General features: G+C 42.7%; 1 protein-coding gene across 1 annotated transcript in view; it reads right to left on the reverse strand.

Moving 5' to 3' along the window:
• LOC105091673 (allergen Bos d 2-like) overlaps positions 1-13,871 on the reverse strand; it is a 44,834-nt gene extending 30,963 nt beyond the window's left edge. Inside the window, exons 1-4 of the mRNA XM_064483540.1 lie at positions 13,821-13,871; positions 13,187-13,343; positions 9,964-10,071; positions 8,694-8,824 (exon numbers count right to left, since the gene is read on the reverse strand). Of these exons, the coding sequence (XP_064339610.1) occupies positions 8,694-8,824; positions 9,964-10,071; positions 13,187-13,343; positions 13,821-13,871 (447 nt within the window). The remainder of the gene's footprint in view (positions 1-8,693; positions 8,825-9,963; positions 10,072-13,186; positions 13,344-13,820) is intronic.
• Between the last annotated feature and the right edge of the window lie 372 nt (positions 13,872-14,243).

Below are 14,243 nucleotides of genomic sequence, written 5' to 3' on the forward strand. Positions count from 1 at the left end.
AATGACATCAATTTTGCTTCTCTACTGGAATTCTCTTATCCTAATGATGTTGAGGACATTTCCATGTGCCTGTCATTCACTTGTTTAGCTTTTTTTGAGAAGAGTATTTAATTTTGCAAAAGCATAATACAGCAATTTTTCCCCTTTTATGGTGAGTGCTTACATTTTAAATCATTTTGAATGGATTTTTAGACATCGTCTGAGGTGGGGGTTGAAACAGTTCATTTTTCTCCATATGGACCTTGAAGCATTGCAGCAACACTTGTTGGAAATATTTCCCTCTCCCACTGAATTTCTTCATCACTTTTGTTTAGAAAAAGTTGACACATGTGCAGGTCCACTTCTAGACTGTTTTCTGCCTTCCGTCTGTGTCTCTCTTTCTGGGCACCTATCACCTTTTCCCTTGGTTTTCCTTTTACCCCCGCTTTGTAATTGTGGTAAAGTAGTCGTGACATAGAATGTGCTGCACGTTCCCAGTGCTGTGCCACCATTGTCAGCCATGCGTCTCCTGAAGTCCCTTCCTGCTGTGGAACTGCCCACCTCCCTCTTACCTAACCCCCCGCAGCCACCTTTCCCTTCCTGTGTCTATGATTTTGACTACGTTAAATGCCTCATGTGGGCAGAATCACACTTTCTTGACATCAGAAGATACAGGAAAAATCCTGATGTCATGCAGATTCTGCACTTTTTCTTCTCTGTCATTTATTCTAGGCATTATGTTACAGAAATTGTAGAACTTTACATATATAATATACATAATATTTATATATTACTGACTCTTAATTATATAGCTAATATTAATTTAAATATTTATAACTAGGGGGAGGAGGGTACAGCTCAAGTGGTAGAGTGCATGCTTAGCATGCATGGGGTCCTGAGTTCAACCCCCAGTGCCCTCACTGAAAAACCAAATAAATAAGCCTACTTACCTCCCCTCTGCTGAGAAAATAAATAAATAAAATTAGTACTGGTATGATTAATTGTAATTATATATGATGCATAAATTATAAATAACTTCTGTAATATGATGCCTGGAACAGACAAAAGAGAACAAAAGCTATACACATACTTACGTGTGTATATATACTTGTAAGGGACAGGGCTCACATCTTGTCACCCTTATCCTGAAGTAAGTCATCTTTTGAAACTATTGTGAACGATGCTTTATTTCACTGACCCCATCTGCATTTGCTCCCCAGTGTGTTTCGCCAGCCCTGGGAAACGAATCAAATCTCTGCTCCGCAGTTGCAGCCTTCCTGGAGTGGCTGTCTGGTCCTTTGAGCCTCACGCTGAACGGATGCAATGAGCAGTCCGGCCGGGACTGCAAGGGGATCTGTGCTGGCGTTTGAGCTCAGCCTTCTGTGACCACCTCTGTTTCAGAGGGTCGCCCCTGACGTGCAGGTGTGTGGTCCGTGTGGACGGTCCACCTCGGCCTTCCCGAGCCCGTACAACTGCGCACCCTTCCCCGTGTTGTCCGTCAGGGAGTGCCCTCGGGGGGTGGTCAGATGCAGATGTGGGTCTCATCGCTTTTCCCGCTCTTCACAGAAGGGTCTTGTTGCCTCATAGGCTTCCGTTTGGTGGCCTGCCTTCAGAAATATGTTTTAAAATTCTGACTTTTGTTATAGACAGAAAAATGAGTCTAATACAAGCCATTCTCCCATCACTGTAAGCAGAATTTCTGCCATATAATTTTATAAATTTAACACTTAAGTTCATTGTACTGAATTCTCAAGGATGAGAACTAGGTAAGAAAATATATAAAATTAATCATCCCCTATTGCAAGAGTAAGCCTTTTAAATTAACTTGGAAAACAAAAATACTATTTGACTCGGGCCTTAGCCACCACCTTGGATATCTACATTCTCAGCATTTAAAATATTTACTGGGCTACTGAGTCATCTTTGACTTCCTCTTCTTCAACCTTAGTATTAGGTAAAATAAAAATCTGACCCACGCCTACATTTATGTAAGCAGCGTGGAATGAAGTTACAGAAAGTTTCTGTATCTCCAAAGGTAGTCTCTGTATCTCCAACTATTTCCATGTTTTGCATTGTGGTCCCTCCTGCCCCCAACCCTGTACCAGCCAGACAAACCCTGATCTAATATCACCCTCGATCTGATTGACTTTTTCCTATAATTTCACGTAACTACTCATGTGTCACGTACTCTTGTTTCTGGCTTACTTCATGCAGCATCGTGTTTTTAGAGATTCTTGAATGTAATCTTGTGGCTCAGGAGTTGTTCCACTGTTTTGTGAAAAAAACCAAGTGATTACTTGCAGCGCACTTGTAAGTTTACAGAGGAGTTGATCAGAGGGTCAGCCGAGTTCCTGTACACCCTCTCGTCCCGACACCGGTTTCCCCTTCCGCCAACATCTTGAATAGTGCTGTGTGTCTCATACAATTGATGATCCCATATTGATCCACTCAGGAAAGCCAACACCCTCAGGTTACGTTAGGATTCACACTTTGTGTTGTACGGTGTTTGGGGAGTTCAGAAGTGCTTCATGGAGGGTATCCAACATTAAAGCATCAAACAGAAGAGCTTTTCTGCCCTAACAGCCCTCTGTGCCCCACCTATGCAATACTCCCTCCACCTGAACCCCTGGAAGTGACTGATTTTTTTTTTAAACTCTTGGCCTTTTCCAATTCCAATGTCATAGAGTTGGAATCACACAGTACACAGCCTTTTAGATGGGTATCTTTCACAAGGTTCCACCATGACTTTTCATGACTGGATAGCTCATTTCCCTTCCCTTCCCTTCCCTTCCCTTCCTTTCCCTTCCTTTCCCTTCCTTTCCCTTCCCTTCCCTTCCCTTCCCTTCCCTTCCCTTCCCTTCCCTTCCCTTCCCTCCCCTCCCCTCCCCTCCCCTCCCCTCCCCTTCCCTCTTTTTTTGTTATTTTTTAGATAGCTCATTTCTTTTTAACGGTGACTAATATTCCATCGTCTGGATGGACCACCCTGTATGCACCCATTCATCTACTAAATGACACCTTGATGGCTTCCAGCTTTGGCAGTCATGTATTAAGGTGCTATAATCATTGCTGTGTGGGTTACTGTGTGGACATAAATTTTCAGTTTCTTTAGGTAGATACCAAGGATGATTAATTGTTGGATTGCATGGTAATGGTATGTTCATTTGATTGTAAGAAACTGTCAAACTGTCTTGTGAAGTAGCCGTTGTATTCTGCATTCCCACCAGGCGTGCGTGAGAGTTCCTGTTGCCCCACATCCTCACCAGCACTGGGTGTGGCCACTGTTTCAATTTTAGCCAATCTGACGGGTGAACGGTGGTCCGTCCGTGTTTTAATTTGCAATCCCCTAATGACATGTGATCTTGAACCTCCTTCTGTGTGCTTGTTGAACCAGAGTGCATCTTCTTTGCATATGTCTTTTCAGATCTTTTGCTGACTTCTCAGTTGAGTTTTTGTTTTTGTATTCTTGAACTTAGATTGTTTTATGTATATTTTAGGTATAATTCCTTTATTTGATACATGCTTTGAAAATGTTTTCTGTTTTTTTTTCCATTGTCTTAACAGCACCTCTTGCAGAGCAGACGTTTTGAATATTTAATGAAGTTCAGTGTATCTTTTTTCCTTTATAAATTATGCTTTTGATGTAATATCTGAAAATTTACCACCAAACCCAAGAACATCTAGATTTCCTTCTGCATATTAATAATTCACTTCATTAGTGTAGGGTTTTTAAAAAACTAATTTTAAGAATAATTTCTACTTTTGGCATACATATATTACGTTTTGCCAGTTGTAGCCTAAGTATCTCATGTTCTTCTACTTGTTTTAATGTTCAATTGCAAATGTTCTTTTTAAAATAATGTTTTCTTTAATTTTTATTTTTTAATGAAGGTACTAGGGATTGAACCCAGGACCTCATGCATCCCAGGCACACACATGACCGCTGAGCTGTACTCTCACACCCCCCTCATTCCAAATGTTCTGTAACACATATATCAAATATAATTTTTGTTTAGCTTGTTCTCTGGAAACTCACTAAACTCACTTGTCTTGTTCCTGTTTATTCTGTACATTATCTAAAGATGTTCTTTATAAATTATCATGTATGTGAACACAGAGAATTTTATGTCTTTTGAAACTGTGAAACTTTTTTTTTTCCGCACTCCATTTTGGTATTGCTAGCAGCTCCAGTAAAATGTTGATTGGAAGTAGTATCAGGTATCTTAATTTTGTCCTTGTTGTTTGGATTAAAGCATAATCTTTTACCACTAAGTTTAAATGTCACATGCACATTTTGATTTTATGCCTAGATAAAGTTCAGAACATAATACATTTTTTTAATTCCTAGTTCCCTGGTAATACTTACAATAGGTTAGATTTTGTCAGGTGCTCTAGCTTCTGAGATGATCATAGGCAGTTGTATCAGTCACTTCGGGCTGCCGTAACAAATACCACAGACTGGGCAACTTAAACAGCAGACATTTATTTTCTCGCAGTTCCAAAAGCTGTTAAGTCCACAAGCTGATCTCTTCTGAGACCTCTCTCCTCGGCTTGACCTTGTCAACACGTCCTCACATGGCCTTTCCTCTGTCCTCATGAATCCCTGGTGTCCCTTTGTCCAGAGTTCCTTCTCATGTAAGGACATCACTGAGATGGATTAGGACCCATCCAATGGCCTCATTTTACCTTAATCACGTCTTTAAAATTCCCCCATCTCCAAGGATGGCCACACTGTGATGTATTGGGCTGTTAGGACTTCAACATAGAAATTTAAGGGGCTTCATATTTCAATGCATAACCCTAATTTCCTCTTGGATACAGATCTGTATAACAGATATTTACACCCTCTCTTGTATTTACCTATGTAGGAGCTTTGACGCATGGTCTCTGTGTCTGTATTTCTTAACGAGCATTCAGGTTACCGTCTGTGGTCCTTCTCAGCTGCAGACTTGTTTCAGTGGATGTTCTAAGGCAGGTATGCTAGTAATCAAGTCTGTACGTCTTCACCTGTGCATGCATGCCTTTTGCCTCCTGGTTTGAAGCATAGGTTTGTTGGACAGAGAGGTTTTGTCGGAAAGCCTGTTTCCCCCTCTTTCAGCACCCTGACTGTGTCCTCCCACCATTTGCTATACCATCACGTCTGATGAACAGTAAGCTGTTCATCATTTTGCAGTTGCTTGTACTTGGTGGATCATGTTTCTCTTGCCGATGCCAAGCTTTCTCCTTTATCTCTGACGTCTGACAGTTTTCCTGTGATGTATCTAGATAGGAATGTCCTTACGTTTGTCCTACCTGCAGTTTCTTGAATTTTTGGAAGTATAGGTTAGCTTTCTGTTTGTTTTTCCACTGAATTTGGGGAGTGTCCAGCCAATACATTTTCAAATAAAATTTGTGCTTTTATTTGGGGGGGGGGGAGGTAATTAGCTTTATTTTTTTTTTTTTATTTTTAGAGGAGGTGCTGGGGATTGAACCGAGGGCCTCACGCATGCTAAGCATGTGCTCTACCACTTGAGTTACATCCTCCCCCTAAAATCTGTGCTTTTTCTCTCTCTGCCTTCTGTGACTCCCGTATGTTAGAATTCTTCATGGAATTCTATAGCTCCCTGTCCATTTTTCCTCACTTTATCCTTACTGTTTTTTAGCATCAAAAACAACCATGGACCTAGCTTCACATTCACTGATTCAGGCCAAATCTATAGCTTATTCATGGTTTTCATTAATTTTGTAATTTTCATCTCCAGAGTTAGGATTTCTCTTTGTAAAGGAAGCGTAACTCCTCCTCAAAAGCCATTTTAGCGAGTGTGTCGCTGTCATTTTACACTAATCATTTAAATATCTGTTTCTTACTTGAACATACTTACAATAGCTGAATTTAAATATTTTTCTACTAAGGCCAATATCGGGGCCTTTCCTTTTTTTTTTTTTTCCTCCTGTATTTATAAGCTTATCCTTCCCTCTTTTCATATCTTATAGATTTTTTTGTTGTTGTTGAAAAAACGGACATTTAGGTCATTGTAGTGTGACAAGTTAGAATCCTCATTCTCCCTGTAGCTTGTATTTCTTGTTTTATTATTATTGTTTGAATGAGGGGCTCAGAGAATTTTGTTTTGTCTAGTGACTTGCCTGTAATAGTATTAGAGTCTGTCTTCCCTTCAGTGTGTGGCCAGTAAAATCTCTGTTCAGTATTTCTTTTTTTTTAATTCTTGTTTTTATTTTTCACGCTGGCTTCCTGGGGGTCAGCCCTGAGTCAGCATAGGTTAGTAGCGAGTCACTGATGGTTTCATTTAAGTGCACTGAGTCAGCAAGTCCCCAGCATCTTGCCCTAGGAGACCTGCCTGTGGGTCGTAGCATGCATTCGAAATCCGTGCGGTTTACAGGAGCCCTGGGCGTGGAGGAACCAGTACCGTCTTCTGTCTTCCCTGTCGCGGCTGCAGCCTTGTGTGTGCGCACAGCCTTCCAGACCCCAGGGACATGCCAGAGGGCTCCACACTTGTCTAGGACATTCTCATCTCTCACATCTCCCTTGAGCACGTCTGCCTGGTCTCTGTCCCGCTCCCTGCAGCAGTGGGGTGGCATAGCCGTGATAATCCCTGTTCCATCACTTTCCCATCCTTTGCCACCCCGTCAGTTCCTCTTGATTCGGAAAACGCCCCTGAGCGAGACTTTGATGCAGAGCTACAGAGAAGTCACCCCACTCCGTCCGCAGAGGGGTGGGACGGGACGGGGCAGCCCCGAGTGAAACACCGCAGGCCCCGTGCTGCTGCTTCTTTTTAAATCAATATTCAGTACTTTTTCTTGAGTCAGTGTTTGTTATATTTGTTGCATACCTTTATTTCCAAAATTCCAAAATGGTTGGGTTTGATAATTTCATAATTTCTGTGATTTCAGTTCTCTGTTGTTATTGTTGCTGGAGGAGAATGTTCCCCGTTCCCTATCCGATCCTCCCAGCAGTCCTGTACCCACCTTTGGGTTTTTGTCACCTGAAGCTGCTCATTGAGTCCAGCCCAGTGGTGGGTTATTGGTTAAGCAAGTGAAGATCTCCTACACGTGAAGCTAGCAGATAACTGGGAATTCTGTCTGCCCGAGGAGGGGCCCTTACTTCGCGTGGGTATCACGGTGTGGCCCTCTCCTCACAGAGGGACTGTCCGCAGCATTGAGGCCTCCTGCGTTTACACGTCCAAGTTCTCCGTGTTGTCTCTGACTCTGGTTTCCTTCCTGGGACTTAGCCTCTTACCAGATTTTTTGGTGACTTGCTCATCTTGTGATAACTAATAATCACCCGCTAAGGATAAAGGAGGTCTTTCTTTTCAGGGAAGAGCTGTCAGCATGAGACGTGGTGTCTCTATCAGGAGGAGCTCCCTCTGAATTTCAGTGTTGGTCATATTCTACTGCGTCCTGCTAAATCCCTGCCACCAGCCCCAACGGTGCCTTCATGCTGCTCAGCGTAATAATTGAGATTTTTTTTTTTTTCCTGGCACCGGTGAGGAAAGCACAGGTTCTTTTTTTCTGAAATAGTCTGACTATCCAGTCCCTTCCCTTAAGTGACATCTGGTGGGAAATTTATACTGCATGATAAAAGTACCATCTGTGATTTATCTTGTCTTCTCACCAAGACACTTCAGGATGCGTGCTATGAGTCCTAAACAGAATGACCTCCTAGCTCAGTGTATACTCAGCGTTCTGCCTAAGTGCATGCAGGTATCTCTGTGCATGGCAAATACGGTACCTTCCCTTCAGGCACACGCATGTACATCTGTATAGTAATTTACTGAACACTTGAGAAATCCAGTAACAGCACCAAGGGCATAGGAGATGAATTAGAAGGAAAGCTGTGAATCCCAGTTCGTGACTTCCTAGGAAAGGAGAAGATACTATGATCGGAAGGAAAACGCTGTTCTATCTTCATGTTGCTGATTCAGACGCGTTAGTGATGCTGTTAATATTCTCATGTCATTATCTTCTTCAAGCATGACAGACAATTAAAAATGTAGTTGAGCTGACATGAAGAATGTGATATTGACAAGAGCATGAGTGAAAAAAGGGATTGCTGGGGGAAACGGTGGACTAATTCCCCTACAGGGCTCATTTCTCAGAACTCCGTCAGCACATGGGGGGTTGGGTAGAACTATTCCACAGGACACAAACGGCTACAAGACATAGAAAATTATATACCATGTAAGTCCGTGCCACTTACATCGTTGTAAGTCTTATAATTATAGAAGATGCTCTGGCATCTTCATCATTCATTCAGACTGGGACCCACCAGGGTTAATCATATTTCATAGTTCAGTGCTTCACAAAATTCCTTCTCTCTGTCCTTGGGGATCCCACTGTGTAGGCTAGATCATTGTGTGTGCATTTTTTTTGGTTATTTTTGTGTGTGTGGACCTTTAAGCCCACACACTTACCTTAAGTCCTAGCCTTTGCCCCCTTGCAGGTTGCACTGTTTCATTATTCTCTTCTTAAAGCAGTAACCCCAAGAACAAAAAAGTCTTAACCTACCAAACAGGCAAGGAGGTGTACCTACCGTGTTTCTACTCACCCAACGGACGGTCTTAGTTCTGAGGACAGTTGTCTGTGAATGAGATTGAATGCGGGGAGAAAGGATCATTGGAGTGCCTCAGTGTTTCTAAGGATTAATTCACCGCGGCCTTTATAAAAGACACTTGTGTGAATAGGAAATCTGAATCCAGAACCCAAGGGGTGCGTTTTGATACCAGGTGCACGCCGTACTCTGGGACCTCACCTGTTGAGATGACGTGCTCTGTGTTTTCCGTCAGAACACCCTTGTCCTTAGGCAGCTCTTCGAACTTCTTATATTCTGCTTCATTGAGGTCACGTCCTTTTGCTGGATTTCATAGCAAAGAAGGCAGAAGAGGTGTCCATTAGAACCATTTGAAACTTACACAGTGTGACCTGGGTCATCACGTGTCTGTCTGGTGAGCCTTAGCATCACGCTTCCCCGGCACATTGATGCTGCTCAGCACGTAATTCTCAAGGGAGGTGCCTGAACGTATGTGCAGATCAGGTCTTCAGATGGGACCACGTGGTAGAGTCCAAGTCATTAACTTTTTATTGCTTTCTTAGAACGACTGAGAAAATTAAAACCTACCCATCCTGGGAGCTGAGGAGTCCCCAGTCGGACACCACTGGGAGGTCACCGCTGGGCCTGCATTCAGAATTCCTGCTGCCTCTAACTGTTCCTTTCCACTTTGTCTGTATTCTGTAGTCTACTCCCTGCTATTTTGAACCCTAATCAAATGAATGGGACAGGAAAGACCTGAACTTGCCACCAAGCACACCAGCCCCATCACATATGCCATTGGGGGAGAAGAACTCAATCTTTGTTCTTGTCAAAGTCAAGGGTCAACCCCCGTCCACCCCACACGTGGAGGTAACATCAGAAAGGTTAACATGGATGTACTAAAGGCCGTGTGGAGTTGGTCAGGGGTCAGAAAGACTGCCTTGCCTGAGACCACTGCATTTGAGGGAGACAGTGTGATCTTGTGGTTATCTTCAGGGCCATGGGCTCAAGTCCCAGGCACTGTTTTAATAATTGTGACCCAATAATGCATTTGTGGTTGAGGTGAAGGCAATCATTGCTGGAAACAGCTGAGTCGCTGGATTTAAGTTTTAGATCCTGGTTCACTGCGGTGACAGGACCCGGCTCCTCAAATGTGTGATATTTGGCAATAAACTCCAGGGACTACCCTAGAGTATTTACGAGATCTCCAGGATTAGTGCATCTAATGGTTTAAAAAACCATGTGATAGACTCTCACAGTGGTTACATTTCTTCATTTTCCAGCAGAAGACCTTTCAGCATCTCTGACTCAGCCAACATGGAGTCTGAATTCTCATGTGTAGAAACATTTCTCCACCAGTGTCTTCATGAAAAATAACCTATATACCTACTTCTCCCCATAGTATAAAAATATACATAATATTAACTTGTGTAGTTTGCATAGAGTAAGCTACGGATACATACCCGTGACTTCCGTCAGATGTGTGGTCTCGTCCCCATCAATGTTTTCAGCGTAGATTACCAACATGTTCTTTGATACATGAATCAGTTGGAAATAATTTTTACCTGAAACTGTGATCAAAAGAAATAATCCAAAACTCAGTATGATTAGCTTGTTTCGTTTTCAGCTGGACATGTCTTATTTTTAACATACTGTTGTCAGCACTTCCTTCCATACTCATCTGTCTCACTAACGTTCTTAGTAATGTGCTGGAACCGGTTAAGAGAGTTAGTGAGGTAGGGAATCTCTGTACACCACCCCCACTTCTTAAGTTGGGAAAGATCTACCGCCGGTTTGTTAACGCCAGCCAGGGTGCCTGCTGCGGTGCTGGTGGGTGTGTGCTCGGCGGTGGGCTCCGGCCCTCTCACACCAGCACGCTGGCGCCGACTGTGAAATCTTCAGGCGTTTTGTGGCTAAACTCTCAAGTACAGCCATTATTAAAAAGTAATTCTATAAACTTACTTAAATTAAAATATTAAAAGTTAATACTTAATCAAAACTTATTTCCTAGTACAATAGGTAGTAGGAGACGTATTAATGAGGCTACCGGAAAATGCTGGACACACGTACTCAGTCACTTAGTAGTTCAGTATTGATATTTGAGAATTATTCACAGTTATTTTACGTTACAGAGGCAAGTCCATCCCAATGCCCCCATTGCTTTCAAATTATATATGCAGTTTGAATTTTATATATGTGTGTGTGTGTGTATGTGTGTGTGTGTATATATATATACATATATATATAAGAATTTGAAATTTTTGCTCTTATTTTAACAATGCTCATACTTATCTTTGGGATTTAATCAGATGATACTTCCTAAACACTTTAATAAAGGGCTCTTAATATTTAAAGAATTTTTTTAGTTCAAGCCAATTGGATCATGTTGGTCAAATAAAACATAGATACAGTATTGAAAGTGTTGGCATACACTTATGTAGGTTTAAACACTTCCCCATGAAATCAGCTTTCTGGGGCTTCCTCTCAGATACTGTCAATAGCAACGTTCCAGACTTGGACCTCACCCTGACATGGTATGACAAAATTCATGCTTGGAAAATTAAGTATCTTTTCCAAGGTGGCCCGTGTAATTAGTAGAAGGAATTGTTCTCAGATCCAGGCAGCTAGATGTCTTGGAGCTCAGTCCACGCGTGTGAACTTGTTCCAGGGTTTGGGAAGATGCACCCATCCAAAAGGTCCTGTACTCACGATCCGTTACGTACATCTCTTTTCCTGTTCTTGTTCCCACTGCTGTGTGTTCTTGGCATGTCCCGTTAATCCTTAAAAACAAACAGACGAAACCTTCCTTATTCCCCATCCATTCCCCAATGCTCTAAAGTGACAGTGTTCTTTTTAATGTCTGAAAATTACAGGTGTTTTTAATTTTGCCACACAGTTCGGTGCTTTTTTACTTTGCTCTCTTACAGGGTTTCTCACCCTCAGCACTACTGTCATTTGTGCAGGGTGTCTTCCTGGTATCCCCCTGTGAGACTCCAGTAGCCCCCACCTCTTAACTGTGGAAGCCCGAAATGTGGCTCCGGTCACAGCCTCATATTTATTTCCTAGGGAGGCAGGACAGAACCTCCCCCCATGGCCAGGACTGCCTCCCTGTTCCTTTGATGTAGACAACCCCACCGTGTCCTCTTCCTCCGTTCCACACAGCATGTCTGTCCCTCTACCATAAGTGATGGTACTCCTCTGGACTCTGAAGTCCTCCTTCTCCCCAGGCTAATTCTTCAACTCCCATGAACTCAGGTTACACTTACTTAGCAAGAAGATTCAAATAGAGTTGGACAGTCATGGACATAGAGACAGAGATAGACACAGATGTAGAAATAGACGTAAATACAGATATTTCCAAGCCATGCCCAGATCTGGTGTTTACAGATCCATTGTCCACATCCCCAACTTCTAGCTCACATCCACATTTACTATTATTATTTTTAGCCCTTGATTTTCTTCCACCTTATATGTTCTTCTCTACTTTGGTCTAATGGCATCACCATGTCTACAGATGGACAAGTTGAAAGTTCAGCATTCAGTTTTGAAAAACAGACTATTTGTAGTCTCAGTTTTGCTTAAAGTGTTGATTTCACTCATCCCCACATCTGCTGCTTCCGCGGCTAAAATTCCTCACAGTCATTTCCTGAATGTCATCTCTACCTCTGAGTTCCTGGAGGCAGGATGCTTAGAAAGTGAATTTTATGATGCCCTTATTTTAAAACCTACATCCATGCTCATAAATATAAAGTTAGTATTTTTGACATAGGAAATTCTCCGGAACAATGTCTTGAGTTTTCCTTTCCGGTTTGGTGTTCTGCAGTCCACTTCGTACACATAGTGTGTGAACGTCCTGCAAGTCCAGCATCCCTGGAACTCAGTGAGCTTTACTCCATCTGTGCGTCTCTGCAGCCCTCCTTGTCTCTCTCTGATTCTTGGTTTAAATTTTCACTTGGTGTTCAGTGAATAAATGCCATCCCCACCGCCGCCCCACCATGAGGATCATTTCCCACTCCCATGACCAGCATAGTTGTTCAGTTATCTACACTTCAGGATGACCTCCATCATTAATTATTTTTTGTTACTGTTTTGTTATTCTTTTTAACATGGATGTCTGGGACCCTGCTTAACTTTTTAACTGTAAGGTGAGACATTTTTATGTGATTTTTTTATTCCCATACTTACACAGTGCCTCCCATAGGGTAAGCATTCTATAAATGTTGACTGACTGGGTTAAAGTATTCACTTTTGATGGAAACTTACTGCTGAAAATCTCAGGTGGGATAATCTTGTGTGTGTGTGACCTCTCACACTGAAGTGTGCCTTAAAAGAAACTTAATCTCTTTCCCATATGTGCAAAAAGTCTGAAGAATTCAAACACAGATCTTAAGGTTAGGATTGTCAGAACTTTCAGGTGCTCAGGCCCAGAATCTCTCGTTACTGCCTTCACATGTGTCATTAATGATGTGACGAAAGCAGAGCTGTTCCACCAGTATGCCCCCTGAGAGAAGGGCTACACGCAGATAGTTGGGGTTTCATGGTGACCACCCAGGACACCACACCAGGCGAGGAACACCCATCTATAGACAGAGTTCACTGACTCAAATTCTTGAACATACTCCAGGTGTTTCGCTGCAAATTTGGGACTGGATCCCATGTTAGGAGTCAATAGTTTGGTTGTTTTACATTTTGGCAAATTCCACTTGATATAGTAAGTAATGGAGAGTGTTTTGCAGCTGTTACTACATTCAGTCCTGTGGCTGTAACCCCTTAGTGAGCCATTTTCCTGTATCTTCTGCACATTATCGGACGCTGTGTAAATGGTGTGCCATTCCCCTGTAATCTGAAAAGGAAACGTACCATAAGGAAAATCAGCCTCTTTTCTGTTCCCTCACCAGCACTGCGTGTAGTCATTCCTTTACATTAGAAGAAAAATAAACCCAATCTTACTGAGCAAAGTGGGTTTCTACTCCCTTCCTTGCAGAATGATGTGAAATGAAATAATGGTTCATTTTCAAATGCAAGGCACGGAACTCAGTTTTTTCAAGTAGCTGAAACAGTGCCATTAAAGGCCCTGGAAACTCATCCCTGTCATTGTGACATATTAGATTTCCTCACCTCCAGACAAATAAGTTGAAAAAATACAAACAGCTGAAAGACAGAAGGGTTGTTTGAGCCCCCCGTACGTACACGGACTAAGGATATAAAACCTGATCGCCCTTGTAAACAAGAGTGAGAGGCACACACACCCACCCCAAGGCCTCCTCCCAGACGAGCCTGTCCCTGGCCCCTCTGAGTGATGCTTCTCAGATGCACATGCCTGGGCGGCACAAAGCACACCGAGCACAAGCCTCAGGAGCAGAGTCTTCATCCTGGCAGTCTTTCTAGTCCTCCTCCTGGAGAAGCTGAGTGGGCGGTGTGCCAGTTGGTGGAGAGAGCCTGTGTGCGTGCCCCTCTTAATAACATCCGTCCATTGGCCTGACCCATAATGAACCAAGGGCTGTTAATCCTAAGACCTTGGCCACATAGACGTCCTCCTAGGATGTCCTGCTTGGCAGGGAGGAGCTTTTCTGGCCATCCGCTGTTTTCATTTGAGATTAGTTTTAAGAGAAACTTAAGTTGATCTGGACACTTGACCTTTAGAGTCAGTCAGAAATCACAGGACAACTGAGGTGTTTTAAGGACAGTGATGTTTATTTCCTTTCATATCCTGAGATCCAAAATAGGACAAACAGCCCAAGAC

The sequence above is a fragment of the Camelus dromedarius genome, chromosome Y (assembly GCF_036321535.1).
Source record: "Camelus dromedarius isolate mCamDro1 chromosome Y, mCamDro1.pat, whole genome shotgun sequence".
Lineage (NCBI taxonomy): Eukaryota > Metazoa > Chordata > Mammalia > Artiodactyla > Camelidae > Camelus > Camelus dromedarius.